Source organism: Canis lupus, chromosome 1 (genome assembly GCF_048164855.1).
Source record: "Canis lupus baileyi chromosome 1, mCanLup2.hap1, whole genome shotgun sequence".
Lineage (NCBI taxonomy): Eukaryota > Metazoa > Chordata > Mammalia > Carnivora > Canidae > Canis > Canis lupus.
In genome coordinates this window covers 105,784,306-105,810,926 of record NC_132838.1, presented here as the reverse complement: position 1 = coordinate 105,810,926, position 26,621 = coordinate 105,784,306, and the positions used below count along the sequence as shown (strand labels likewise).

The window sequence follows — 26,621 nt, the reverse complement described above, 5'->3', positions numbered from 1 at the left end:
CTTCAGCTCAGGGAGTGATCCTGGAGTCCCCGGATCGAGTTCCATGTCAGGCTCCCTGCATGGACCCTGCTTCTCCCTCTGCCTGTAGCCTGCTTTTCCCTCTGCCTGTGTCTCTGCCTCTCTCTGTGTCTTTCATGAATAAATAAAATCTTAAAAAGTTACTTGACTTTAAAAATATCTTTCAAAAAATAAGAGCAGTGGGAAGCATACCTGGCCATAGGTCTAAGCCACATTCCTCATTTGAGAAATACCACTACCAGACGTTTTCATTTCTTTGAAAATAGCAGCTGCTTCCAGTTTTTCAGAACCCAGGGACAGAAGACATGATTACTCATCATCCTCAATATTGTTTTTAAAAAGATTTTTAAGTAATCTCTACACCCAATGTGGGGCTCAAACTTAAAACTCCAAGATCAAGAGTTGCATGCTCAGGGCACCTGGGTGGCTCAACTGGTTAAGCGTCTGGCTTCAGCCCAGGTCATGATCCCAGCACCCTGGGATCAAGCCCCATATTGGGCTCCCTCCTCCGTGGGGAGCCTGCTTCTCTCTCTCATTCTGCTGCTCCTGCCTGCTCATGCTGTCTCTCAAATACATAAATAAACCTTAAAAAAAAAAAAAAGTTGCATGCTCCACTAATTGAGCTAGCCAGTTGCCCCAATTCTCAATACTTTTTAATGGATTTATTTTTCTTGAGTGACAACCAGGAGACATTTTTAAAAATTTTATTATTCCAAAGGGCTAAAACTATTACCAGATGCATTTATTTATACCAGTAAAGAGGGTTTTTTAAAAATTCTTGATCTTAAGTCTAATTACTTCCCTTGCAGTTTATATGATATAAACAAATTTACAATGTTGGCATTTCTTGACAGATACTACACATACAAATGAACAAAGATTTTGTGGTACACAACTGTCTTTCATGATCTTACGAAACCTGAAAACTATTATATACATGTACTACAAAAATACTCAAAGCAAATATATTCATCTTGGACCATTCTTAATTTACTGCTTTGACTATCCAATATGTTCCAACATGAAACAAAGTGTCTTTTGGCATACCAAAGTTATTTGTTCTTCCTAACTGACTACTTCATGTTATTTTCTGTAAATAAATAGTAATGTGACAGGAATGAAATTTTTCTTATAATGTTTATATGTAAGCAACCTTTCCCAGCATCATTACACCACACTAATTCTCCTTAATAAGTGTTATCTGATGCACACTAAGTTTGGACTTCATGCCAGAGGCATCCCTTATCACAAGTCTTCCATCATCTATTTTCTTTGGTATGAAAGCTCATGTGTTTGGAAGGTATTCCAGGATTCACACCATTTGTGAGGCTTTTTTTTCTTCTCAGAGAAAACTTACAGGATAACCCATCAAAAATTGCACTCAGGTTTTATTTCTATGCAATATATAATGGATTTCACCTCTCAAGAAAAGATTTTGACTTTTCACCTTATTCATATGCCTTTCCCTAATGAAATGATGCTACACCAGCGACAGATAATTTCCCTATATTCACTGCATTTAAAAGATCTCTCTCCTGGATAAGTTCTCTGAAACTGACACCGACCAGAAGTATTCTAATTTTATTGCATTCATAGGATGTCTCTTGTATGAATTCTCTTGTATTCATCTGACATCTCACTGAAGTCTTTCCAGTGCTCACTGTGTTCCTGAGATTTCTTTCCGGTATGAATTTCCTCATGTGAAGTAAGAAAAAATTTGACAGAGAATGTTTTCCCACACTCATTACACTGATAAGGTTTCTGTCCCGAGTGACTTCTCTGATGGACACTGAGGTATGATTTCTCAAAAAAGGCTTTTCCACATTGAGTGCACTGATACGGTTTCTCTCCTGTGTGGCGTCTCTGATGTCTAATGAGCTGTGACTTCTGGTTGAAGATTTGACCACATGGAACACATCCATAGGGTTTCTCTCCTGTATGGCACCGTTGGTGGATAATAAGATGGCTTTTTTGGCGGAAAGCTTTTCCACATTCATTACATCCATGGGGCTTCTCTCCTGTGTGAATCAACTGATGTCTACTGAGCATTGCCATACTGCTAAAGGCTTTTTGGCATTCAAGACATACAAAGGGTTTCTCTCCTGTATGTGTTCTCTGATGGACAATGAGCATTGCCTTTCGTATGAAAGCTTTTCCACATTCACTGCATTCATAGGGTTTCTCTCCTGTGTGAGTTCGCTGATGGACAATGAGATGTGACTTGTCAATAAAAGCTTTTCCACATTCACTACATTTATAAGGCTTTTCTCCTGTATGGATTCTCTGATGTGTTATGAGAGATGACTTTTTATTAAAGGCTTTCCCACATTCCTTGCATTCATAAGGTTTCTCTCCTGTGTGAGTTCTTCGATGCACAATAAGCTGTGAATTGTCTATGAAAGCTTTCCCACATTCACTGCATTCATAAGGCTTTTCTCCCGTATGGATTCGCTGATGTGTTATGAAATGTGACTTTTTATTGAAGGCTTTCCCACATTCCTTGCATTCATAAGATTTTCTTCCTGTATGATTTCTCTGATGTACAATAAGTTGTGATGTGTGTACAAAAGCTTTTCCACACTCACTGCATTCATAAGGTTTCTCTCCTCTATGAATTCTTTGATGTGTTAGGAGATGTGAGTTTTTATTGAAGCCTTTCCCACATTCCTTGCATTCATACAACCTTTCTCCTGTATGAGTTCGCTGGTGAACAACAAGCTGAGACTTACTACAGAAGGTCTTCTCACATTCTCTACATCCATAGGGTCTATCTCCTGTATGAGTTCTTTGATGGATTATCAGGTTTGACTTCTGCATAAAACTTTTCCCACAATCAGTACACTCAAAAGGTTTCTCTCCTGTATGTGTTCTGTAGTGCAATCTGAGCTTTGTCTTCTCCCTGTAAGCTTTTCCACACTCTTTGCATTCAAAGGGTTTCTCACCTGTGTGAGTCCTGTGGTGGAGAATGAGGTGATACTTTGTTCTGAAAGATTTTGGACACTCAATACATCCATACGGTTTCTCTCCTGTATGAGTTCTCTGGTGTAGAGTGAGATGACATTTTGTACTGAAAGCTTTCTGACATTCAGGGCATCTGTACGGCTTCTCTCCTGTATGAGTTCTCTGGTGTATTATGAGCTTTGACTTATACCTGAAGGATTTTGGGCACTCACTACATTCATAAGGTTTCCCTTCTGTGTGGATTCTGTGATGTCTTTTAAGATTTTTCACCATGCTGAAAGTCTTCACACAGAAATTATGTTCACTGTACTGGGCCTGAGTATGGCAGGTTTCATGTAGAGTATGGAAAAATGATTTCCTGTGGCCGTTTAATTGATCAGAATTCATTTCTGCATAGTTTTTACGCTGAAATTTTGAATCCGACTTTTGCTTCAAACATTCTCCTCTTGAGAAACACTGAAGAGGTCTTTCTACAAATGGAACAAAGTTTTTGCTCAGAGAAAATAGTTTTCCCAATGCACTATTTTCATTACTTCTCTCCACACATTCATCCTTCTCAATATTTTCCTGATACCAACCCTAAACTTGCCACATTACTTCTAGGGGGAAAAAACTAGTGAATCCTACCATTATGAAACAGAGGGGGATGGAATCTCAAGTCACTATCCAAGGAGAATGGAGAGAGTGATACAGCAAGTGCACAAGATAAGTCAGAGGCATCCAGTAAAAGAAATAAATATTAAGCAATGAACTGAAGGACATGGGTGTCCTCAAACTTTTGAGGGAATCTATGAGTATCTGAAAGCATAACGGAAGAGCTATGTGAATATGGATAAGATATGGGGAAGGTGGGTTGTGTCTAACAAGCTGAAAAAGAACAACTAAGCCAAAAGAGAAAGACCAAATGAAATAGGCCAAGATCTGACCCAGAGTAGATAAAAGGAGGTCCATCTTCTACTTGGTGCCTACCAAATGAGTCATATATGGTAAAAGAATGAAGCACCATTCACTCTGATGACCTCTTTTCACCTGCTGTAAGTCACCTCTTAAGGTTCAGAGATGATGAGACAAAATATTAAAATAACGAGGGTCCCAATGCACCAATGATCAACTGTCACTTGGCTTCCACTAACTCCCACTGCACAGGTGTACTCACCTGGACTACACTGGCTTAAGAATTCTCTCTCTACCATTCCTTGTTCTCCTTCCTCCAAGTAGACCATTGCTTCTGGCCTAGTAGCTTGATAACCTGTCAAGAGATAATCACACAGAACTGAGCAATATTAGGGCCTATGATGAAGAATTCTGTTTCAGGGAATAGATATTAAATCTCAGCAAAACAGAAACTTTTCATTCAGAAAATGAAAGTAAATACCATCATTGTTTAGTCATAAAGAAAATAAGTTTTATAACCTATACAACTCCAAAATCAGTAAGAATACCAGAGTACCCATAAATTGTACCAATGGGGGAAAAAAACAGGCAATTAATGGGCTCATGCTGAGATATTTAGGAAAATTGTCTTTACCCAATGATATTAGGTTGCCATAATTTTCCAACATCACATCCCGGTAGAGGTTCCTCTGAACAGTATCTAGTAGCTGCCATTCTTCCCAGGTGAAATCCACAGACACATCACTGAATGACAACAAGCCCTGTAATAACATAATCCTTTTTAATCTGGAGTTACATAATGGAGTAAAATATAGAAAATATATAGGATGTTATTCTGATTAGTTTTACTATAGAAATTTATAAACAAGTATTTCTCTATATCTAGTTTTGATTTATATTTTGTGAGCTAATTAATCCATTAAAACTATCCTTTCTGCATTGTTTTTTAAGATTTATTTATTTTTTAAAAAGATTTATTTATTTATTTATTTGAGAGAGAGCACACACATGCGAATGCAGGGGGAGTGGCGGGGGGGAGGGGGAGAGAGAGAGAGAGAGAGAGAATATCTCAAGCAGTCTCCTTGCTGAGCACAGAGCCTGATGTGGGGCTTGATCTCAAGACCCTGAGATCATGACCTAAGCTGAAATCAAGAGTTGGATGCCTAACTGACTGAGCCACTCAGGAGCACCTTTTTGCATTCTTCAGTCACTTCTTCACTCATTCACTCACCCAATGTAAAATGTTGTTCAGACTTTACCTAAAAGCATCTGCAACCCACATTAGGAGCATTTAATGTTACCTACTATTCACTGCAACAAAAAAGAAAGTAAACCATAGTTCTGACTTCAAGTAGCTTCTGCTCTTACAGAGCAGCAAGTATACTCTTTTACAGATTTTATACACAGCAAGACATTATGGTTTAACAAGGGTTACAAAGGAGTATACTCAAGTTCAAATATGGGCACAAGTGGGTAAGGACCTAATAGTTCTGAAGAAAAGGTCGAGCTGGCAGAGGTGCAGCATGTTTAGTGGTGTGTTCCACAGCAAGAGCTAGAAGACACTGGAGCTGTGGGTCTTACAGAGGGAGCAGGTGTTAAAAGTGTTAAATACCATGCTGAGTTCAAGGAACTGCAAGAAGTTCAGTGAGACAAAGGAGAACAAAGAGAACGGATGCCCTGGGTACAGGCAGCAACATACCTTGAAGCAAGTGTACACATTTCCTTCACACTTGGTAGACACTGCAGTGTTTTTCATATACAAAAGTATGTTATGCTCAGAACTGCCTCTTAGAAATTGACTATGCTATGTATTGAATCATGATACTCAAAAAAAGCAAACACAGAGCTCTTACTATGTGCTATATATTGTTCTAAACACTTTACAATATGTTGATGCAATGATCTACACAATGACCCTTAGGTAAAAACTATTCTTCTCTTTGTAGATAAGAGAGATTTTTAAAGTTTTCTAGCTATGCCTTCTATATCTCCCACATTTCCTTAGGAAGATCACCATTCACTAGGTCCATACTCTGGAGGAAAACCCATCACAGATACGTCTTCACACTTAATGTCTGGGAAATATTTACTCAAAAAGTTCATGTACTTCCTCTTTATGTACAAAGTAAATCTTATAACATGTTTCTATTCTTTTGTGATGGTTTCCAGTATTACCACAGAAATGTCTGCAACTCAGCTCCTGGATCCTGCCACTTATGTGGCAATGTCCCAATTGTTAGCACCTTGCAACATGAGACATACAGATAAGATAAAACTCCTTTCCTGATTGGCTACTCCAGATAATTATTGTCTCCCAATCTAAACACATCTCTCCCAGCTGCAATATATCTATATACATCATTCACTTTGATTATATACATTTTCTAAATTGTTAACCATAGTTGTCACACAATGTTACACTGGTTTCACATGAACAATATAGTGATTCAACAAGTCTGTAGTTACGCTCTGCTCACCATAAGTGTAGCTACTGTCACAATACAACACTATTACAATATCATTGATTATATTTCCTATCCTGTATCTTTGATTCCCATGATTTATTCATTCTATAATTGGAAGCCTGTATCTTCTACTCCCCTTCACTCATTCTGCCCATCCCCTGAACCCCCTTACCAACTCTGACAACCATCAGACTGTATATACTTCTATAAACTTCTAGAAATCTGGGAAATAAACCACTCACCTGGGACTTGGTCATTTTCAGAATTCAGGTGTCTCATCAAGAGTATCCTCAGCAAGGATGAGTTTCTAGACTTGAGATCTACTTTTTTTCCTTTATAGAAAGTGCCTCATTCTAGTAAGCCAGAATCTATGGATTCAAAGAAAGATTTGTTTGAAGTGGAAATAATAATAAAAGCAGGTACTTATACATGCAAGGAACTGTTTTAAGCATCTTCTTTTTTCACTTAACCCTCACAGTCCTAGAGGATTGACTCTAATTATTCCATTTTAGAGAAAACCAAGAAAGGAAAGGTCAGCACCTAGCTAACAGCCACACACTACCTGATGGACCATGGATTAAAACACAAACCCTCAACTGATAGAACCTCTGATTCCAGGGAAAATCACCAAATTATGAATTATCCTTTTATCTTAACCAACTAAAAAAAAGGGTGGGGGGAACATGTCTAAAACAATTGTTTTCACACAGAGACATCAGAGAAGGGAAATAGGAGAAGACCCTTGTGTGCCACAGTTCACTGCCTGGAGACTTTCTAGACCACAGCACAGGGAGGAGGAGGAGCCCAAAAAGAGTCTAGCAGTATTGCAGAGTTAACAATACAGAATTCAGAGTCAGAGAAAGCAAAGATGGCTAACACTTGCCAGGCAGTATACTAGAGAAGTGAGGGAAAACTCACTCTACAGATGCACAGAGGGTTCCTTTGAGTCTCCGGCTAAAGACCACTGACCTGTGAGGAAACCACCCAGGCCACTGGAAGGGAACAGGTGGACCAATACCTGGCGATCACACAAGATCAGGAATAGTTAGTGTTCCCACTAGCCTGTGTGGAAAGACCTTCTAATATGCCTGGTCTCATGATATGCAGAGGTCTCAGGAGAATATTACCTCAGGAATGGGGTCAAAATAATCCCAGACAAAAGACTCTTTTGACCCCACTAAATAAAGCTTAAAAGAAAGGCTTCAAAGAAACTGTTTCAGAGTAACTTGATTACATCCCAGAACTAACCTCAAAGGAAGTTAAAGGAATCAAAGAAAATCCTGCAAACGACAATGTAAAACTGACAATACATGACATCCAATAAGAGCAGACATGCAGAGAAGCAAGGAAATATAACCCATAACTAGGGGGGGAATCAAGCAAGAGAAACAGACAGAAATGGCCAAAGGGAGAGACCCAGTGGGCCAGCACACCAAAAATGCTTTATATATGCCCCATATATTCAACAAGTTAGAGATAAGCATAAGTGTGATGAAAAAATAATAAAATGTTTAACAAATGCTATTGAGACAATAGGGCATTTGTGTTTATCTCATACCAAAATTAACATAAATAGATTATAAATGTAAGAATTGAAACTGTCAGGGTGCCTGGCTCACTCAGCCTATAGAGCACATGACTGTTGATCTCAGGGTTGAGAGTTCAAGCCCCACGTTGGGTGTAGAGATTACTTTAAAAAAGAGGAAACAGGGCAGCCCGGGTGGCTCAGTGGTTTAGCACTGCCTTCAGCTCAGGGCGTGATCCTGGAGTCATGGGATCGAGTCCCACTTCAGGCTCCCTGCATGGAGCCTGCTTCTCCCTCTGCCTGTGTCTCTGCCTCTCTCTCTCTCTCTCTCTCAATCTTTCTGATGAATAAATAAAATCTTTTTTTTAAAAAGAGGAAACAGTGAAATTTCTAGAAGAAAGCACAGAAAAACTTCAAGTGACCTTGGATTAGGCAAAGATTTCTTGAACAGGGCACAAAATGCACAATAAAAGAAGTGATAAATTAGACCTCCTCAGTACTAAAAGTTTTTGATGCTCAAAAGACACTTATAAGATGAAGGATCAAGCCAGAGGCTAAAGTAAAATATTAACAAAATGCATACTTGACTAAAAGACTTCTACCTAAAAAATACAAAGAACTTTTCCAACTTTACAAAAGAGACAATCTAGTAAAAAAGGAACAAAAGACTTAGACACTTACCCCCAATAGTAGAGATGGCTAATGAACACACGAATAGCTGCTTTAGGTTACACAACAAAAGCAAATTAAAACCAAAATAAAATATTGCTACATACCTGTTAGAATGGTTTGGATTTATTTATATTTACATTTATTGACTGATTGATTGGCTGTAGGCCCAACTTGGGGCTCGAACTCACAACCCTGAGATTAAGAATCGCATGCTCCACCAACTGAGCCAGCCAGGCACCCCAGAATGGCTATAATTTAAAAGACTGAAAATACTAAATACTGACTAGGATATGAAGAAAAAGAACTCTCCTGCTGGTAAAAATACACATGGTACAGCCACTTAGACTTGTACATGAATACACACTGCAACTTTATTCAGAATATCCAAAACTGACCCCCCAAATACAAAATATCCATCAAGTGGGGAATGAACATATTACACACAGCATATCTGTACATTACTGCTCAGCAGTAGACAGGAATAAACTAATGATAAATGGAAAATCATAGATGAATCTGCAAAGTATTTTTCTAAGCAAAATAGATGAATCTGAAAAGTATTTTTCTAAGCGAAAGAAGCCAAACACCAGCAACTGACAGAGTAGGCAGTTAGCTAGATATGAGCAGTCAACAAGTGATTTCCAACTATAAAAGGGCAGAGGCCAAGTTCCAAACACCTGGGAAAGACCCCAGGGGATATGCTTGTGTTCTTCCCTATAACCACTACCCTACTGTAGCCTCGAGCTTTATTATAATACATTTAAATTGGGGTTTTAGTCCCCTCCCCAGAGAATGGCTGCCTAAACAGTTTCGACAAACACCATTTAAGATAAAAAATTCCTCTGGTAGGCAGAATCTCTTACATGACTGGCTGCAACCTTAGTCAGAAACTGCCCCAGCTATGACCTATAACCTATCCAAACACAAAAAGAAAAAACAATCCTGACCTGGAGTGCAGCTGCCACCTCTGGGCCTGTCAGCTGTCCCATCTCAAGAATGTACTTTTGCTTGCTTAAGACTCTGGCTCTGAATTCTTTCTTGGCAGAGCTCAAGAGAAGCCAGGGAATGGGACTCCTGTTAACACAACTACTTACTGTGTAACTCAGTTTGTATGAGGTGTTAGAATACATATAATAGGGGCACCTAGATGACCTAGTCAGTTAAGGATCTGCCTTTGGCTCAGGTCATGATCCCGGGGTCCTGGGATTGAGCCCCTCATTAGGCTCCCTGATCAGTTGGGAGCGTGTTTCTCCCTCTCTTCCTCACTTGTGTTCTCTCACTTGCTCTGCTCTCTCTCTCAAATAAATAAATCTTAAAAAAAAAAAAAAAAAAGAAGAAGGACGATGCCTGGGTGGCTTAGCGGTTGAGCATCTGCCTTCGGCTCAGGGCGTGATCCCAGGATTCTGGGATTGAGTCTCACATTGGGCTCCCTGCGAGGAGCCGGCTTCTCCCTCTGCCTATGACTCTGTCTTCTCTCTGTGTCTCTCATGAATAAATAAATAAAATCTTTAAAAAAATAATAAAAAGAAAACCAAATATAGGAAGAATTTTATTCTAGGAATGCAAAGATAATAAGAGCCATTCAATGATCTGAACAGATGAAGAAAAGACATGTAAGAAAAAAACAGCCACTGACAATTTAAAGATTTATTTATTTTAGAGGGGGGGAGGGAGACAGAATCCTTGAATAGGCTTCCTACTGAAAGCACACCTCAATATGGGGCTCAATCCTAGAACCGAGATCATGACCTGAACTGAAATCAAGATCTGTTGCTCAAATGACTGACACACCCAGGTGTCTCTCCACTGACAATTTTTTAAAAAATTACTAAACTAGAGATAGGGACCCTGGGTGGCTCAGCCAGTTAAGCATCTGACTTCAGCTCAGGTGATGATCTCAGGGTTCTGGGGATCGAGCCCTGCTTCACATTCCCTGCTCAGTGAAGAGTCTGCTTCTCCACCTCCCTCTGCCCCTTCCCCTGCTTGTGCTCTCTCGCTCGCTATCTCTTTCACAAATAAGTAAATAAAATCTTTTAAAAATTTAAAAAATAAACTAGAAATAGACAAGGAAGAGTATCTACAAAATAATCCACAGCATTTCTTTATTTTTATTTTTAAAAGATTTTTTTTTACTTATTTATTCATGAGAGACAGAAGAGAGAGAGGCAGAGGGAGAAACAGGCCCCATGCAGGGAGCCCGATGTGGGACTCGATCCCAGGTCTCCAGGATCAGGCCCTGGGCTGAAGGCAGCGCTAAACCGCTGCACCACCGGGGCTGCCCTCAAATAAATTCTTAGGGATCCCTGGGTGGCGCAGCGGTTTAGCGCCTGCCTTTGGCCCAGGGCGCAATCCTGGAGACCCGGGATCGAATCCCACGTCGGGCTCCCGGTGCATGGAGCCTGCTTCTCCCTCTGCCTATGTCTCTGCCTCTCTCTCTCTCTCTGTGACTATCATAAATAAAAAATTTAAAAAAATAAAAAATAAAAATAAATTCTTAAAAAAATAAGTAATTAAAAAATATTATTATAGCAGAAGGATACAAATCATAACCCATCAAATTGAGAGAGACAATAGGGTACACAAGATCTGGGAGCCTCCCAAACCAGATGCTTCCATTGTCTTATCCCTTTGGAGTCAGCACACATTACTCATCCAGCATATCTACGAGTGACAATATGTAAGATACTGCCAACCACAGAAGCTCACCTGAGCTTCAATGTCTATAGTTTTTATTAGAATTTCATTAAGTAAGCATGACTGATCTAATATCCCTGGTTATGTGACTCAACCTCCAGCACCTTTACCATCTCAGAGTTTTGAGCTGGTTATCACCAGGCTCAAAGCCCAACCTTTTAATCATATGGTTGGTTTTTCTGGCATAAATAGCCTCACCCTGAGTCACCTCACTGGGATAACTAGCTACAAGACCCACCATAAATAACAAAGACACTCCTGTACTCAAGACATTCCAACAATTTAGAGGCTACTTCCCAGGAACTGGGAACAAAGGCCAGTCAAATTATTTATTACAAAATAACTAGCATTCCAAATATGTGACTATTCTCTAAAATGAGTAAAGACAAACTTCTCAGTTTTAAAATTGGCCTCTGTAATATATAAAGATGGTGAATCACTATGTTGTACACCTGAAACCAATGTAACATTGTGTATCCACTATACTGCAATTTAAAATTAAAGTAAATTAAAAAATGGCCAATGAATATATAAAAATGTGATCAACCATGTTAGTAATGAGAACAGTGCATATGAAGACCACAATGAGATGATGTTTAAACCCAAAAGATGGTCAAACAGCAAGACTGAAAATACTAGTATTGGAAAGCTTATGAATCAACAGGCAGTTTTATAGATTGCTGATGACAGAGTAAGGTGGTACAAAAGCAATTTGGCTTTTCCTTCTAGATAAAAATCTACTTTATGTCAAAAATTATACTTCGAGGTATATACCCTAGACTAGACAAAATGCAAAATGTCACAATGACTAGAAGACGTATAAGACTTTACAGAACTTCACTTCTTGTAACAGCTCAAATGCAGAAACAAATGTCCAACAGTATGAGAATGGATGCATGAACTATGTTGCATTTATGTAATGAAATTCATATTAATGAACCAAACCTACATGCAAGATGGATGAATCACAGACTTGTACTGAATGAAGAGCAAGCCTCAGAAGACCATATTATAATATCCTTATTATAAACTTACAAACTGGAAAAACTAAAGAGTGTACTCATTATGGTAAGAGTATATCCATATACATGTGATAAAATTATACCAGTCAAGGGAATAATACATTACTAATTTGTGAACAGTAGTTGTAAAGTTTGGGAGGGTTACACGGAGGGACTAGGAAGACAGAACAAGGATAGAGCCTTTTCCATTTTCAAACAAATATGACTTTTAGTAAACAAAACTATAAAGAAAAGCTGAGACTAATCACTTTTTCTAAATCAGGGTATCATATGAGAAAATAAAAGGATGATATACTCATTGTTGCTAAAGATGGAGAAAAAACCTGGCACACTGTGCACATAAACATTAGATAATGGAACATTATTGGGGCGTTTGGTGAAACTAAACCAAAACCTTTAAAATATGCATTTAATCTGGCCAACTTTTATCCATTAAAAAAGGAAAAATATCCATAAAATATAATTCAGTTTAAAAATACATTTCAAAACATTACAGAACTTAAAGTGACTTTTATCTGCTTTTATTGATAAGTATATAATGATAGTGATGAAAAAACTGAAAACTCCATTTAATATCAAATGTAAATACATATAAATAATGTATATATGTATGTATATGTTTATATATATAAAGTTAACAATTGTTTCTCCCATTAAGAAAGTATACATTCAAATAATAATAGCTACCTTCTGCCAAGTACCTACCTATCATGGATATAATATTTATGTCCATAAATAAATAAATAAATAAAGGACATTCCAACTCTAGTGTTGGACTAGTGTTTAGGGGTGCCAGGCTGGTTCAGTTGGTAGAGGATGTGACCTTGATCTCAGAGTCATGAGTTCAAGCCCCGCCTTGGGTGTGGAATCTACTGAAAAATTTTTTTTGCAAACCTATGTGTATTGTGTATTTGGGAATAAAGGCCTTTGGGAGGTAACTGGGTTTAGATGAGGTCCTGAAGGTAGGGCCCTCAGCAGTATCTATGAGGTAGATACCAAACTAATTGGGAAAACTGAGAATTACAGAACTTAGTACTTTACACCAAGTCACACATATGTAGCACAACAGACATAAAAAGCTAGGACTAGCTTTGTGCAGTAACAGTGTCATAGCAAATGGGCTTTATCCAAAGCACGATTATTACTAACTGAAAAAGCTAGAACTAGTATGATTTCATGCGTGTGCAAACGTGTGAACACTGGCTAACACACACACAGACATTCTAAGTATTTATGATACGATTTTAACACTTCATGGATGTACTGATGGCACGTATACAGGCGATCATTTTGCTATTCTCTCTGTATGCTTAAAATTCAGCTTTTACAAAAAGCAGGGAAATACAGGCACCTGCATGGCTCAGTTTTTGGCCGTCTGCCTTTAGCTCAGGTCGTGATCCTTCAGTACTAGGATCCAGTCCCGCATCAGGCTCCCCGCATGATGCCTGCTTCTCCCTCTGCCTATGTCTCTCTGCCCCTGTGTCTCTCTCGTGAAGAAATAAGATCTTTTTTTAAAAAGCCGGGAAATATGACACCCCAATATACACACCCAAACATCTCCCTGCAGCTCCTCCGGTTCCAACCCCACGCACCTCTCCCGCGAACACTGGGCTGCTCCCTACCCTTGCACTACGCTCTAGCATCCATTCACAACCCCCCAGACACCTATTTTCACGGGGATTACGGACCCTTCAGATGCCCAAACCCGAATCCCAGAAACCCCAGATGCCTAACCCCCAATCCTTGCCTCACCGACCAGACCCCGACTGGCCCCTCGGTCAGCGGCTCTCCCAATGCCTCTGTCTACGGCCTGGGGCGCGACCCGGAGCCCACCTGTCGCTGTCAGTAGGAAGAGTCTCTTGTCCTAAACACTGATGCCACCCCAAGCTTCTGCCAAGGCCCCCAACCACACCGAAGCCGCCTGAAACAATCATCCCATCCCCTAAGAATATCCAGCACAAACCGAACCTCAAGTCCCGGGATTTCCACTTGCGCAACTCTAAAAGCCGCTCGTACAAACCTAACGTAACTTCCACCGCCAATCTGTGACCTTACGCCGTGGGAACCCAAGCTTCGGTACGCCACTTCCGCTTCCGTTCACCTGGTTCGCTGACCCCTGTAGCCGATTCAGTGGTTCTTTGGAGTGAGTGATCAACACACAAACCCTCATTCTGACGCTGGTTAGAATTATCGCGGGGCTACGCCACCGCACTGATTTCGTAACGTTGCGGTGGGAGCCGCCATTGTGAACTGTGTGCCGCCATCTTGGATCATGGGCCGTACGGGGAGCGAAGTGGCCACCCTAGGCGACCGGAGTCGGCCAGCCAGAACTGAAAGGTGCAAATCCAGCTCATCCTTTCTCTTCAAGACTTCTCAACTCCGGTTCTTCCACCTCGGCAGCGACCGTCAGTGCTATGGTGCATGTTTAGTAGGACTTCAGCGCTCTCGCTTACTGAGCTGACCAGAGCGCTAAGCCAATCACAGACCAGGCCTGAGACGGAAATGGTTGAGCCCGCTGTCTCGTCGCCCTTAGGAAGCCACTCGGAGGGCGCGGCCATATTGGGAAAGTCTGGGTCCGTACAGCGAAGGGCGGACCTGGGGCAGGGAACTGGGGGTGGCGAGGATATCTGTGGCACATTTGAGAAATCCAGCGTTAGGAGACTAGAATTGGATTTGAAGGAGCAGAGGCGTCATCAGGAGAGTTCTCTGGACGTGTGCTTCATAATCGAAACGGCTGTGGACCAGACGCTGACAAACGCGATCCACGCCAAAAGAATTAGTCTTGTATCCCGTATCCCAAGATAAACTGGGGGACATTACAGAAGGCTCCTGTGTATCCTCGTTAGTCACAGCCCGTCCGGTCATTTGTTTTTGTGAATATTGTGTAAGTAATGATCCTAGCTGCATTATTTTTAAAAATTTTGTTCATTTATTCATAAGAGACACAGAGAGGCAGAGACACAGGCTCCATGCTGGAAGCCCGACGTGAGACTCATCCGGTATCCCCAGGATCAGGCCCTGGGCCGAAGGAAGACGCTCAACCGCTAAGCGGTCCCCCTAGTTTGCATTATTTAATCATTTTCCCCACTGGTTGGTTGTACCATCTCTATCCTAAGTCAAGTGTCCGCTCTCTGCATGGCTCTGATTTCCGACGTTCTGTACCACTGGTCTCTTGCTTATCTTGTGCTGGCACTATGTTTTAGCAATGGGAGCTTTCTAAGTCTTACAGTCCTATTAAAGCAAGGCCTCCTGCCATATATATATATATATATATTTTTTTTTTTCTACAAGCCTCTCTTTGTTCTTTAGCCCCCACCCCTTATGTTTAGGGCCCTTATATTTAATTTTTTAAAGATTTTATTTATTCATTCATGAGATAGGCAGAGACATAGGCAGAGGGAGAAGCAGTCTCCTCATGGGGAGCTTGATGCAGGACTCCATCCCAGGACTCGGATCAGGACCCGAGCCAAAGGCAGATGTTCAACTTCTGAGCCACCCAAGTACCCTGCTGCATCCAATTTAATAGTCACCCTAATAAACTAAAAATTCTGATTCCCCAAATTATTTCTATCCAACTTTATTTCCATGCTTCTCTCAATTATTTCAAAGAAAAATACCACAAAGCATCAAAATATTAACACTTATGCAGTACTATATTTATTTGATTGCTTTCTACATGAAGCTGAAAGCCACTACATGACTAAGATGTATATAATGACAGTATTGTTTGAATATCATGAGAGACTCCACATACTAAGGGGAAAGAGTGTCCCACACAGTAAAGAAAGCATCGAACCCTAAAGAATAGAGCTCAGAGATTTGGGTTAGAGTCTAGGACTAGTCAGATCTATCTGCAAATCTGTTTGACTATCAGCTGTATCTCCTTATTTTGTGATCTAATTGTGTCTCCCTTCTCACATTTCTCTTCCAGCCCTGTCACAGGACCCACTGGCTCATCTGTCCTAGGGAGACTTCTGTAGAGTAACAACACAGGCTCCATAAAGAGCTGTGAGGATCACAGACAGTATTGCTGAGCTCTTGTAAAACCCTCTCACACTAGCCTCAGTCAACACCACGGCCCTCCTCTCATCCAGTAGTGAGAACACTACTGGGATCAGAGACTCCAGAATATGAGACAGAGTAACACAGCCAAGTCATGAGTCAGATTGGATCTGGTTGAATTAGTGTTTCCTTCTGGAAAGTTGACACATGCTTCTGATATATCACATCCCAGCAACTCCCAGCCCTGCTCCAGGATCAAAATGAAATGTGCGATATAACCTATGCTTTGTGAGACCAGGAAAGTAAGGATGATAAGGAATAAGTAAAAAATCACTGGGTATTGACACTGTACCAGCCAGTGCTCTCAGGGTTTTAAATGAAGTGATTTCATTCAACCTCCAATAACCCAATTAACTAATTATTATTCTCATTTGGCAGATAACAACAATGAAACCCAGAGAGTACAAATGTCTTGCTTAAAGTTACAAAACTAGTTAGTGGCAGATGTGGGAATTGACCCCTTCAATCCATGTCCTAGGATCCTGTCATCCACTTTGTTTTGCCATGAACGAAAAGTTCCTGCAACAGAACCCAAAATGTGCCATTAGGTTTACTTTTTCTCCCAGGTGCTTGTGCTTTGTGGGGTTTCTTTTTCTTTCTTTTTTTTTTTTTTTCTAAAGATTTTACTTATTCATGAGAGACACACAGAGAGAGGCAAAGATAACAGGCAGAGGGAGAAGCAGGCTCCCTGAAGGGAGCCCAATGTGGGACTTGATCCCTGGACCCGGGATTACGCCCTGAGCTGAAGGCAGATGCCCAACCGCTGGGCCACCCAGGTGTCCCTGTGGGGTTTCTTTATGAAAAAAAAAAATTTTAATGCAAGTAGGAGTGAAAGGGAAAAATTCAATTAATATATGTGCCCTAAAGGCAACATCAGTCAAATATAAATATGAAAATTAAAATAAATGGAACTGTGAGGGACAAGTTCATTGCTCATGACTTAGGCACAGTCAGAGTTGCGAGTTGGAGCCAGTGAAGTTTGAGAAAGCTCCTGGCTTCAAGAGCTCTGGAAATAATCCTTGGGTCTGATTTAGAGATGACCGATGAGGAAGAATGGAATTGGAAGAACCTAGGGCAGCCTGGGTGGCTCAGCAGTTTGGTACCGCCTTTGGCTCAGGGTGTGATCCCGGGGACCCGGGATCAAGTCCCATGTTGGGCTCCCTGCATGGAGCCTGCTTCTCCCTCTGCCTCTCTCTCTCGAATAAATAAAATCTTTTTTTAAAAAAAGGAAGAACCTATTCACATCAAGGGGAACATAGTGAGATATGAGAGGAAAAGTGCATAGGAAGATAGAAATACAAATCAAGGAAAAGTGATATTAGAAGAGCTACCAATTTCTATATTTCTAACCCGCTTGCCAACAAGTGGCTCACAGTCCATTCAGAGAAAATACCAACAGGTACAGTTTTGTGATGACCTTCTGTATGTCCGGCTTTAGGGCCCTCAGGTAAATTTACACTGAATGTTCAGTGTCAAAGAATATTCTTATCCTATTTTACATGGATAGAAAATAAGACAGAATTTAACTTTGCCAAGGTCCCTCAATCCCAGTAATTGGTGAGCAAGGTCTGATGACCTGAGATACATACTGTTTCATTATTTGTAAATATTTGGGAGAAGATTAATTTACTGGAACACTGTAAAAGCAGGTGTCTAGATATCCATGTCTAGATTCAGACTATCTCTGTGCTACACACACACACGTCATTCAGATCCATCCCCCAAACCTCCAAAACAACAACACAAGATGAAATTGGGAGGTCAGTATGGAGTCATACTGAGATGGGATGAATTTGATGACAAGCTGCCAGTTGTGTGTCTATCTTGCTGCAAAGTACTGGCTCGAGAATCAAGTAGAGGGAGCAATGACTACTACTTGCTAGAGATTTCCTGTGTGCAGGCAATGCCACACTCTTTAACATTCAGTCACCCTACTTAGTGTGAGGAGTGACAGTGTTCCTACCTCTGGCTCACAGGTTAAGAAGCTGAGACACACTGTCAGGGGCTCCCAATCCCTCAGTTTGTAGGAGGCAGAGTCAGGAATTTAAAAATATCTGTTCTGGCCCCAAAGGCTGGACTCTTACTCAGTATTGCTTTTAATTGGTGCCTTTTGGGGGCACAAGGGTGGCTCAGTTTGAGTGTCTGCCTTTGGCTAAGGTCGTGATCCTGAGGTCCTGGGATTGAGTCCCACATCAGGCTCCCTGTGCCTGCTTCTCCCTCTGCCTATGTCTCTGCCTCTCTCTCTGTGTGTCTCTCATGAATAAATTTTTTAATGAAATAAAAAAATAAATGGTGCCTTTCAGTGATGAAGAAAAGCATATACTATCACAAATCCCAGCAGGACCCACAACCATCCATTTCTCCAGCTTCATTCCAAATCCTGAAATCTGTCTGTGAGGACTATCATGGAGTAGCTTGAGTCTCTGTATGTATGTGTAGAGAACAGGGGCCACGACTAGAGTCTGAACGTTTACCCTGAAATCTTGACATCAAACTTATCAACTGCTCGGAGTCCAGTTCTCAGTGGTCTGAGCCAATGAAACACCTCGTCTGCACTCTTATGGGGATAAAGGGAGGACTACAATCGTCTCCTCTCTGGCTGGCTTTGGCTTCAGCAATGGCCAGCCCCCATCCAGCTTCATACCCATGACCATCCCCTGCCTGCTGTGGGGTCTCCACTGTTATGCTCCCCAATTACTCCATCAGCCCAGAAAGGAGTCCAGAGCTGAGGTAAAGCTGCACTGAGACCCCGAAGGGGAAACCTCTGTTCTGTCCAGTTCTGCACCTGCCCTCTCCCTTTGAACACTCCCCCCTCCAACAAACTTTATGAGTCATAATGAAACACTCACCAGGACTGCTAGTGAAACTGGCAGCAAGTCTGTGGCCACCAAAATATATGTTAAGTAGAACCAAAGCAGTTACATGTCATAAGATTCCCTGAGTTCACCTCCCTCGATGGGCTGCAATTACCCTGCCACCCACAAGGTGTTGACACCTTCTGCAAAGGGACTGTGGTGCTGTTAATGGTAGTCCCAAGACAAGTCAGCATCAGCAGTTCCTGGGGGTTACTAAGACACAAACTAATTAGCAGGTGCAGCTGTAGGAAACTTTGCTGAGTTGACCCAGTGAACCCTGTGTCTAAGGGAGCACAGGACACACAGATCTGTGCTGAGAAAGGTCCTACTGGGGTCTGCAAAGTGAATCTTAATCTCCAAGTTCCGCTCCCACTCAAGGGTCATGGTGTTGAGATGTGTCACATTCACAGTAGACACTAAGTTTTGATGTTTCATTGTTAAGGGTGTGATCTTTGTTGATGTCTGAGTTATCCAGACAAATGCTATCCTAACCTTCTTGCAGGAGCCCTGGCCCTTGCTGCCTGTCCCACACCCCTCTCAGGCCATTTCCAAATTTGTCTTCTTGAATTGTCCAGGGGCCAAGGTAGCACAGTAAACAAGTGACTCCACTTGCCTTTTTTTTTTTTTTAAAGCTTCTGTCTTTTTTTTTTTTTTAATTTATTTATGATAGTCACACACACAGAGAGAGAGAGGCAGAGACACAGGCAGAGGGAGAAGCAGGCTCCATGCACCGGGAGCCCGACGTGGGATTCGATCCCGGGTCTCCAGGATCGCGCCCTGGGCCAAAGGCAGGCGCGCTAAACCGCTGCGCCACCCAGGGATCCCCCCCCCTTTTTTTTTTTTTTTTTAAGATTTTAAAATGTATTCATTGAGAGTGAGTGAGAAGGGGGAGGGGCAGAGGAAGAGGGAGGAGCAAACATCATGCTGAGTAGGATGCTGGACATGGGGCTTGGTCCCAGGACCCCAGCACCATGACCTGAGCCGAAGGCAGACACCCAACTGACTGAGACACCCAGGCAGCCCTCCACTTGGCATTTCTGAAGGTGCTTCCACCCTAATCCTTGAATCCCTGCTATGAGTAATAATGCCATTCACACGGTCCCACTTCCTTTCCTTCCATTGCCCAGGATTAACTGCAGATTTTTCTTTTTTTTAATTAAAGATTTATTTATTTATTCATGATAGACATAGACAGAGAGAGAGAGGCAGAGACACAGGAGGAGGGAGAAGCAGGCTCCATGCAGGGAGCCCGACGCCGGGCTCAATCCGGGGACTCCAGGATCGCGCCGTGGGCCAACAAGCGCTAAACCGCTGAGCCACCCAGGGATCCCCCCTAACTGCAGGTTTTTCTTGATGTTTCTTTTTATACTTTATGTGTACTTGCTCTTCCACTGATAAGTCAGTTTAGATATTTACCTCCCTCCCTAAACTAAAATGATGAGAGCAAGATTCTTACACAAATTTTTATCTTCTTTCCCCAATTCTCTCCCAAATTTTTGTTTTACAATTTCTATGTGATCATTGTTTTAGCATTTTAGGCTCTGAGACTAAAATTCCCACAATCTGCCAAAGCTCTTATAGCTCTGCTTAGAGGAATTCAATGCTTAATCTCAGTTCTTGTTTACCTGTTCATCTCTTGTGGGTAAAATTCACATTTCAGGAACTTCTTTGAGAAGTTCATAGGAATTATACTCCATCAGTTTTTAAAAGATTTTATTTATTTATTCATGAAAGACAGAGACATAGACAGAGGGAGAAGCAGGCTCCCTGATGCAGCACTCGATCCAGGACTCCAGGATCACGCCCTGAGCCAAAGGCAGATGCTCAACCACTGAGCCACCCAGGTGCCCCATCCATCAGTTCTTGTATGTTCAACAGTGTTTGACTGCATCTCAGAACTTAAAAGACTTATTTGAGGTAAAGGTTATCTTTGTGACATTAAGCCCTCACATTTAATAACCAATCTACCTCTTCCTTTATTTTGGTTATCTTGAAAATTTTTTAATAAAGTGGTACAAACCTTTCAAATTCTATAATTTTTATTGTGAATACTTTTCAAAAATGTTCTGATCATTGCCTAGCACTCAACTGAAGCTGCATATTGATCAAGTATCCAGAGATGATTCTCTTACTATTCTACATGGTTGTCTGTGGATCTTCCTGTCATTCCACATAGGCAATTATATCATCTGCAAATAATGACACGTTTTTCCTTGGTTCCCAATTTTAAGTTCTTTCATTTTTATTATTGTCATACTGTGCTAGTTAAGATCTCCAGGAATGTTCTGGAGAAAAGTTGCAGCAGACCTCACTGCTGGACAACTAGGGAACATCTCTAAAATTTTATCATTAGATGTGATATTCACTGCCCAGCTTTGGTAGCTAGTATCTATTAAGTTGAAGATGTATTTATGTCTGTTTTGCTAAGCAGTTATCTTTTTCATAAATAAATGTTGATTTTTATCTGTATTTTGAATGCCAGAGTTCTTGCAATGATACTTTTTTGAATATATTTTTATTGATGTAAAAATTCACATAATATAAAATTAGCATTTCAAAGTATACAATCCAGTGACATTTATTACATTCACAATATTATGCAATTATCACCTCCACCTAGTTTCAAAATATTTTCATCATTCTAAAAAAACAAACCCATAACCATTACTCAGTCTCTGTGTCCTCTTCTCAGGCCCTGGTAGCCACCAATTTGCCTTCTATCTCTAAAGATTTACCTATTCTGCACATTTCATATAAACAGGAATATGAAATGTGATCTTTTGTGTCTGGCTTCTTTCACTTATCATTTTTTGAGGCTTATAACATTTAACGACACTTCACTTGTACACACACACACACACCACATTTTGTTTATCCATTCATTCACTGACAGACACTTGGATTATTTTCACCTTTTGGTTATTGTGAACAGTGCTGCTGTGAACATTTCATGTACAAGTACTGAAGTACCTGCTTTCAATTTTGTTGAAAATATAGCTGGGAGTGGAATTCCAGGGTCAATGATAATCCTATGTTTAAGTTTTTAGAGGAACTGCCAAATTGTTTTCCAAGGCAACTGAACCACTTTCCATTCAAGCTATGTTCAAGAATTCAAATTTCTGAAATGTTATTTTTTAAAAAAGATTTTATTTATTTGAGAGAGCAAGCACATGAGAGAGAGAGAGGCAGAGGGAGAGAGAGGTAGAGGGAAAAGTAGACTCCCCACTGAGTAGGGAGCCCAATTTCGGGCTCAATCCCAGGGCCCCAGGATCATGACCTGAGCCAAAAGCAGACATTCAACTGACTGATTACCCAGGCACCATAAAATGTTATTTTTTATATTGGTAAATATTGGGCATTTTAGGAAATGCTAACAGAGAAAATGTTTCTAGTTCCCAGGATACGTTTTCATAATAAATTCAAAGTTCCTGCATTATACAGCACTTGCAATAAATATACATGGTTGCACACATGAACTCAAGTCTTTTCTCCCCTCTCATCTCATATGTTGCTTATTTTTTAGTACTTCATGTAAACCTTTTATCACTTTTGCATATTTAAGAAATAAGGAGGTTTCAAGGAGTGATGGATCATCACACTTGGCAGAAACATTACAAAAGACAGTAAAAATAAGGAGAGCAAACTTACGCAGTCTAATTCTTTAGAATTCTTATTGAGTCAAATTATCTATTACAAGACATTCTGATTTATTTATTTATTTTTTAACTTTTATTTATTTATGATAGTCACAGAGAGAGAGAGAGAGAGAGGCAGAGACACAGGCAGAGGGAGAAGCAGGCTCCATGCACTGGGAGCCCGATGCGGGATTCGATCCCGGGTCTCCAGGATTGCGCCCTGGGCCAAAGGCAGGCGCCAAACTGCTGTGCCACCCAGGGATCCCGACATTCTGATTTATAAGGAAATAGAACATTCCTGTTTACGTGAAATTTTATTACCTAATATTCTATGTCTATGTTGAGAATTTATTAAACCCTAAAAATTATATTCCTTCATGTAATTCCAAAAAGTAATAAAGTCAAATACATAAAGTCCATGTTATATAGTGTAGTCCACAATATAACCCCTACATACCCTTATCACTATTCAACTTATTCTTATTTTTTCATATATTCAAATGGCATCATATTTGCAGTGAAAGTATTTAATATTTATAGTAGAATATTCTCTGGAATCCTTTCTAAAACACTTATGTTAAGCCCTTACAAAATAATTTCATTCTATACATATTTTTTTCTATACATAGTTTTGAATTTAACTAATTACCCAAATCTAAAATGCCATCAAACATAGAAAAGTAGTAACAACTAAATGATGACATTCCATCAAATATAACATGCGTCACAATTGAAGATACAGTCAGATGTAAAGAAACAAATCCAGAAATACAAAGATAAAACACAATCATTGATGCTTTTGCCACATTTATTGCTGTGTAGAGCTTATGATGTTTAATGATATCCAATCCTCCATAGAAAGCATTTTTAGTGACCATAATCACAGTATTTCTATAATATACAGTATGATTCCTTAAGGATTTCATAACTTAACTGAACCTGGAAATTGTTCCCAGAGAATAGGATTTCTCTGCTACATGAGTTAGAGAGCAATTAGAAAGATCTGCACTAACTTCTACTTCCAGACTTCTTCTCAGCCAGCTCCTACCTACAGGTCCTGGATCTGAGCCTTGGCCTCCCTCCATAACCCTGCCCCCACAGCCCACATTTTTCTATCCTGGCCAATTTTCCTGCCTAATGGGCTTTTGTGCAATTCAGAGGGTCTTTCTTCCTCATAAACTGACACTTTTTTATTTATGTAGCCTTCAGTCAATGGGAGATTTTTGTAATAAGAAACCAAGTACCTTCCTTCAGTCCTGAACAAGTTTTCCTTTGATTCCAACTCAAAGTTTTATGTACTTTCTAGTTTACTACTCACTAAATGTGTGAATATGACTTCACCCTCCTTACTATTCTACATTCTTAAAGTCCTGGTTTTGCTTTACATTTCAGAAAATGTGAAATTTAGATCTGTTCAATAAAATACAAAATTATTTTAAAAAGCTCTGAATTGTAAACAAAGCATTTTTTGTAAATAAAGCATTTTAGATAATCACTGCAATTAATGACATTTCTTTCTTGGTATGCAAAGAATTTTGGGGCCAAAGGATTTATCTATTATATGAGTTTGCAGAAAATTAGTGGCTTTGACATCCAGATGAAGGCTTTTACTACATTTTAATACATGAATAGAGTTTTCCTCCTACATGAGTTTGCTGATGTAAGGAAGATATGCATTAACTAGAAAGACCATACGATATTCATAGCATCTGTAGGATCTTTCTCCTGTACAAGATGGTAAAAGAGTTTTTACTTTCTAGAGAATGCTATCATCATCACAACATTCCTAAAATTTTTATGTACAACAAGATGTGATTTTTCTTGGCTTTTCTGCACTCACTGCATCTGCAAGGTCCCTCCCCCAAATGAACACCCTAATGTATAAAAATGTGATTTGAAAAGAATGTTTTCCCTCTTTCACTACATCCACAAGTGTTGCCTCTTAAATACATAGCCTCTGAAATTCAAATGAAATTTTTGACAATCACTGCATCTCTGTTTCTCTCTTTTGGTAAGATCCCTTGTGGTATACTGGGAAGAGTCTTCAGATGAAAGGCTTACAACATTCATTTCCTATAGAAGTTCCATAAAGTTCTAGTATAATCACAGCATTCATGGCATTTCTATTCTATATGAGTTCTCTGAACATATAGGACTAACCAAAAACTATTTCTCACATTTCTATAGTCATTGCACAGAGAATTTTCCTCTATGCTGAGTTTGCTGATGATTAAGAAGAGCTGACTTCCGAAAGAAGGCTTTTTGACATTCATTGCATCCATAGGGCCTTTCTCCTGTGTGAGTTCTCCGGTGACCAATGAGAGTTGACAAAGTAGCAAATGCTTTCTTACAATCACAGCACTCATATGGTTTCTCTCCTGTATGAATTCTCTGATGTACAGTGAGATAGGATTTAGCTGTGAAGGCTTTATCACATATACTACATTTGAAAGGCTTCTCACCTGTATGGGTTCTCTGGTGTATAATGAGAGTTGACTTACAGGACAAAACCTTTCCACATTCACTGCATCCGTGAGATTTCACTCTTGCGTGACAATTTTGCAAATGGTTAGTGAGACCTGACTTCTGGATGAAAGCCTGTTGGCATTCGTTGCATCCATATGGTCTCTCTCCTGTGTGAATTCTCTGATGAATCATAAGATGTGCCTTAGTGGAGAAGGCTTTCTCACAGTCCAAACATTCATAGGGCTTCTCTCCTGTATGAATTCTTTGATGGACAATAAGATGTGCCTTTGATGTGAAAGCTTTGTCACACACACTGCATTTGAAGGGCTTCTCACCTGTATGAGTTCTCTGATGTATAATGAGAGTGGACTTAGAGGACAAAATCTTCCCACATTCACTGCATCCATGAGATTTCCCTACTGCATGCTGAGTTTTCTTATGATTAGTGAGATCTGACTTCTGGATGAAGGCTTGTTGACACTGACTGCATCCGTATGGTCTCTCTCCTGTATGAATTCGCTGATGAATCATGAGTTGAGCCTTTTTTGAGAAGGCTTTCTCACAATCCGAGCATTCATATGGTTTCTCTCCTGTGTGAGTTCTCTGATGCACAGTGAGATGTGTCTGAATCATGAAGGCTTTATCACATATTCTGCATCTGAAAGGTCTCTCTCCCGAATGAGTTCTCTGATGTAAAGTGAGTTTTGACTTCCAAGGAAAAGCTTTCCCACATTTACTGCATCCATAGGATTTCCCTTCTCTATGACGAGTTTTCTGATGATAGATGAGTGCTGATTTTGTAATGAATGCTTTTTGACATTGACTGCATCCATATGGTCTCTCTCCTGTATGAATTCGCTGATGGATTATGAGCTGGGCCTTTTTTGAGAAGGCTTTCTCACAATCTGAGCATTCATATGGTTTCTCTCCTGTGTGAGTTCTCTGATGTACAGTCAGATGTGTCTGAACCATGAAGGCTTTATCACATACTCTACATCTGAAAGGTCTCTCTCCCGAATGAGTTCTCTGATGTAAAGTGAGTTTTGACTTCCAAGGAAAAGCTTTCCCACATTTACTGCATTCATAGGACTTCCCTTCTCTATGATGAGTTTTCTGATGACAGATGAGTGCTGACTTTGTAATGAAGGGTTTTTGACATTGATTGCATCCAAATGGTCTCTCTCCTGTGTGAGTCTGTTGATGAATAGTTACCTTTAACTTGCTGGGAAAGGCTGTCCTACAATCACAGCATTCATGGGATTTCTTTCCTGCATGAGTTCTCTGACACATGGTCATGAGGGGTTCATAAGCATTCACCGCACATTCATTGGATCCACATGGTTTCTTACCTA

At 40.3% G+C, this 26,621-nt stretch overlaps 2 protein-coding genes across 17 annotated transcripts in view; both read right to left on the bottom strand.

The window, feature by feature from the left end:
- Positions 1–706: 706 nt before the first annotated feature.
- LOC140600526 (uncharacterized) lies at positions 707–14,519 on the bottom strand. Of its 8 annotated transcripts, none has more exons than XM_072768828.1 (6): positions 14,272–14,519; positions 6,581–6,706; positions 5,573–5,613; positions 4,508–4,634; positions 4,136–4,228; positions 707–3,449 (listed from the first exon to the last, which is right to left on the bottom strand). In XM_072768828.1, the coding sequence occupies exons 2-6, from the start codon at positions 6,615–6,617 to the stop codon at positions 1,609–1,611; spliced, it is 2,139 nt and encodes a 712-aa protein (XP_072624929.1). In that variant the 5' UTR covers positions 6,618–6,706; positions 14,272–14,519; the 3' UTR covers positions 707–1,608. The 8 variants fall into 8 exon arrangements, with proteins under 8 accessions (XP_072624929.1, XP_072624920.1, XP_072624939.1 ...); XM_072768819.1 differs by having other exon boundaries at positions 14,220–14,517; XM_072768838.1 differs by lacking the exon at positions 14,272–14,519 and adding an exon at positions 13,603–13,736.
- A 7,776-nt stretch (positions 14,520–22,295) lies between these two features.
- Positions 22,296–26,621, bottom strand: part of LOC140600607 (uncharacterized) — a 39,482-nt gene continuing 35,156 nt past the window's right edge. For all 9 annotated transcript variants that reach the window (XM_072768896.1, XM_072768900.1, XM_072768881.1 and 6 more), the window contains one exon: positions 22,296–26,618. In XM_072768896.1, the coding sequence (XP_072624997.1) occupies positions 24,991–26,618 (1,628 nt within the window). In that variant the 3' untranslated portion in view covers positions 22,296–24,990. The remainder of the gene's footprint in view (positions 26,619–26,621) is intronic.

Coding starts and splice junctions, on each gene's coding strand:
- LOC140600526 (XM_072768828.1), bottom strand. CDS start 6,617: ATGAGACACCTGAATTCTGAAAATGACCAAGTCCCAG. Junction 4,635..5,572: donor ATGTGTACACTTGCTTCAAG/GTATGTTGCTGC, acceptor ATGTTATTACAG/GGCTTGTTGTCATTCAGTGA. Junction 4,229..4,507: donor TGGCAACCTAATATCATTGG/GTAAAGACAATT, acceptor ATCTCTTGACAG/GTTATCAAGCTACTAGGCCA.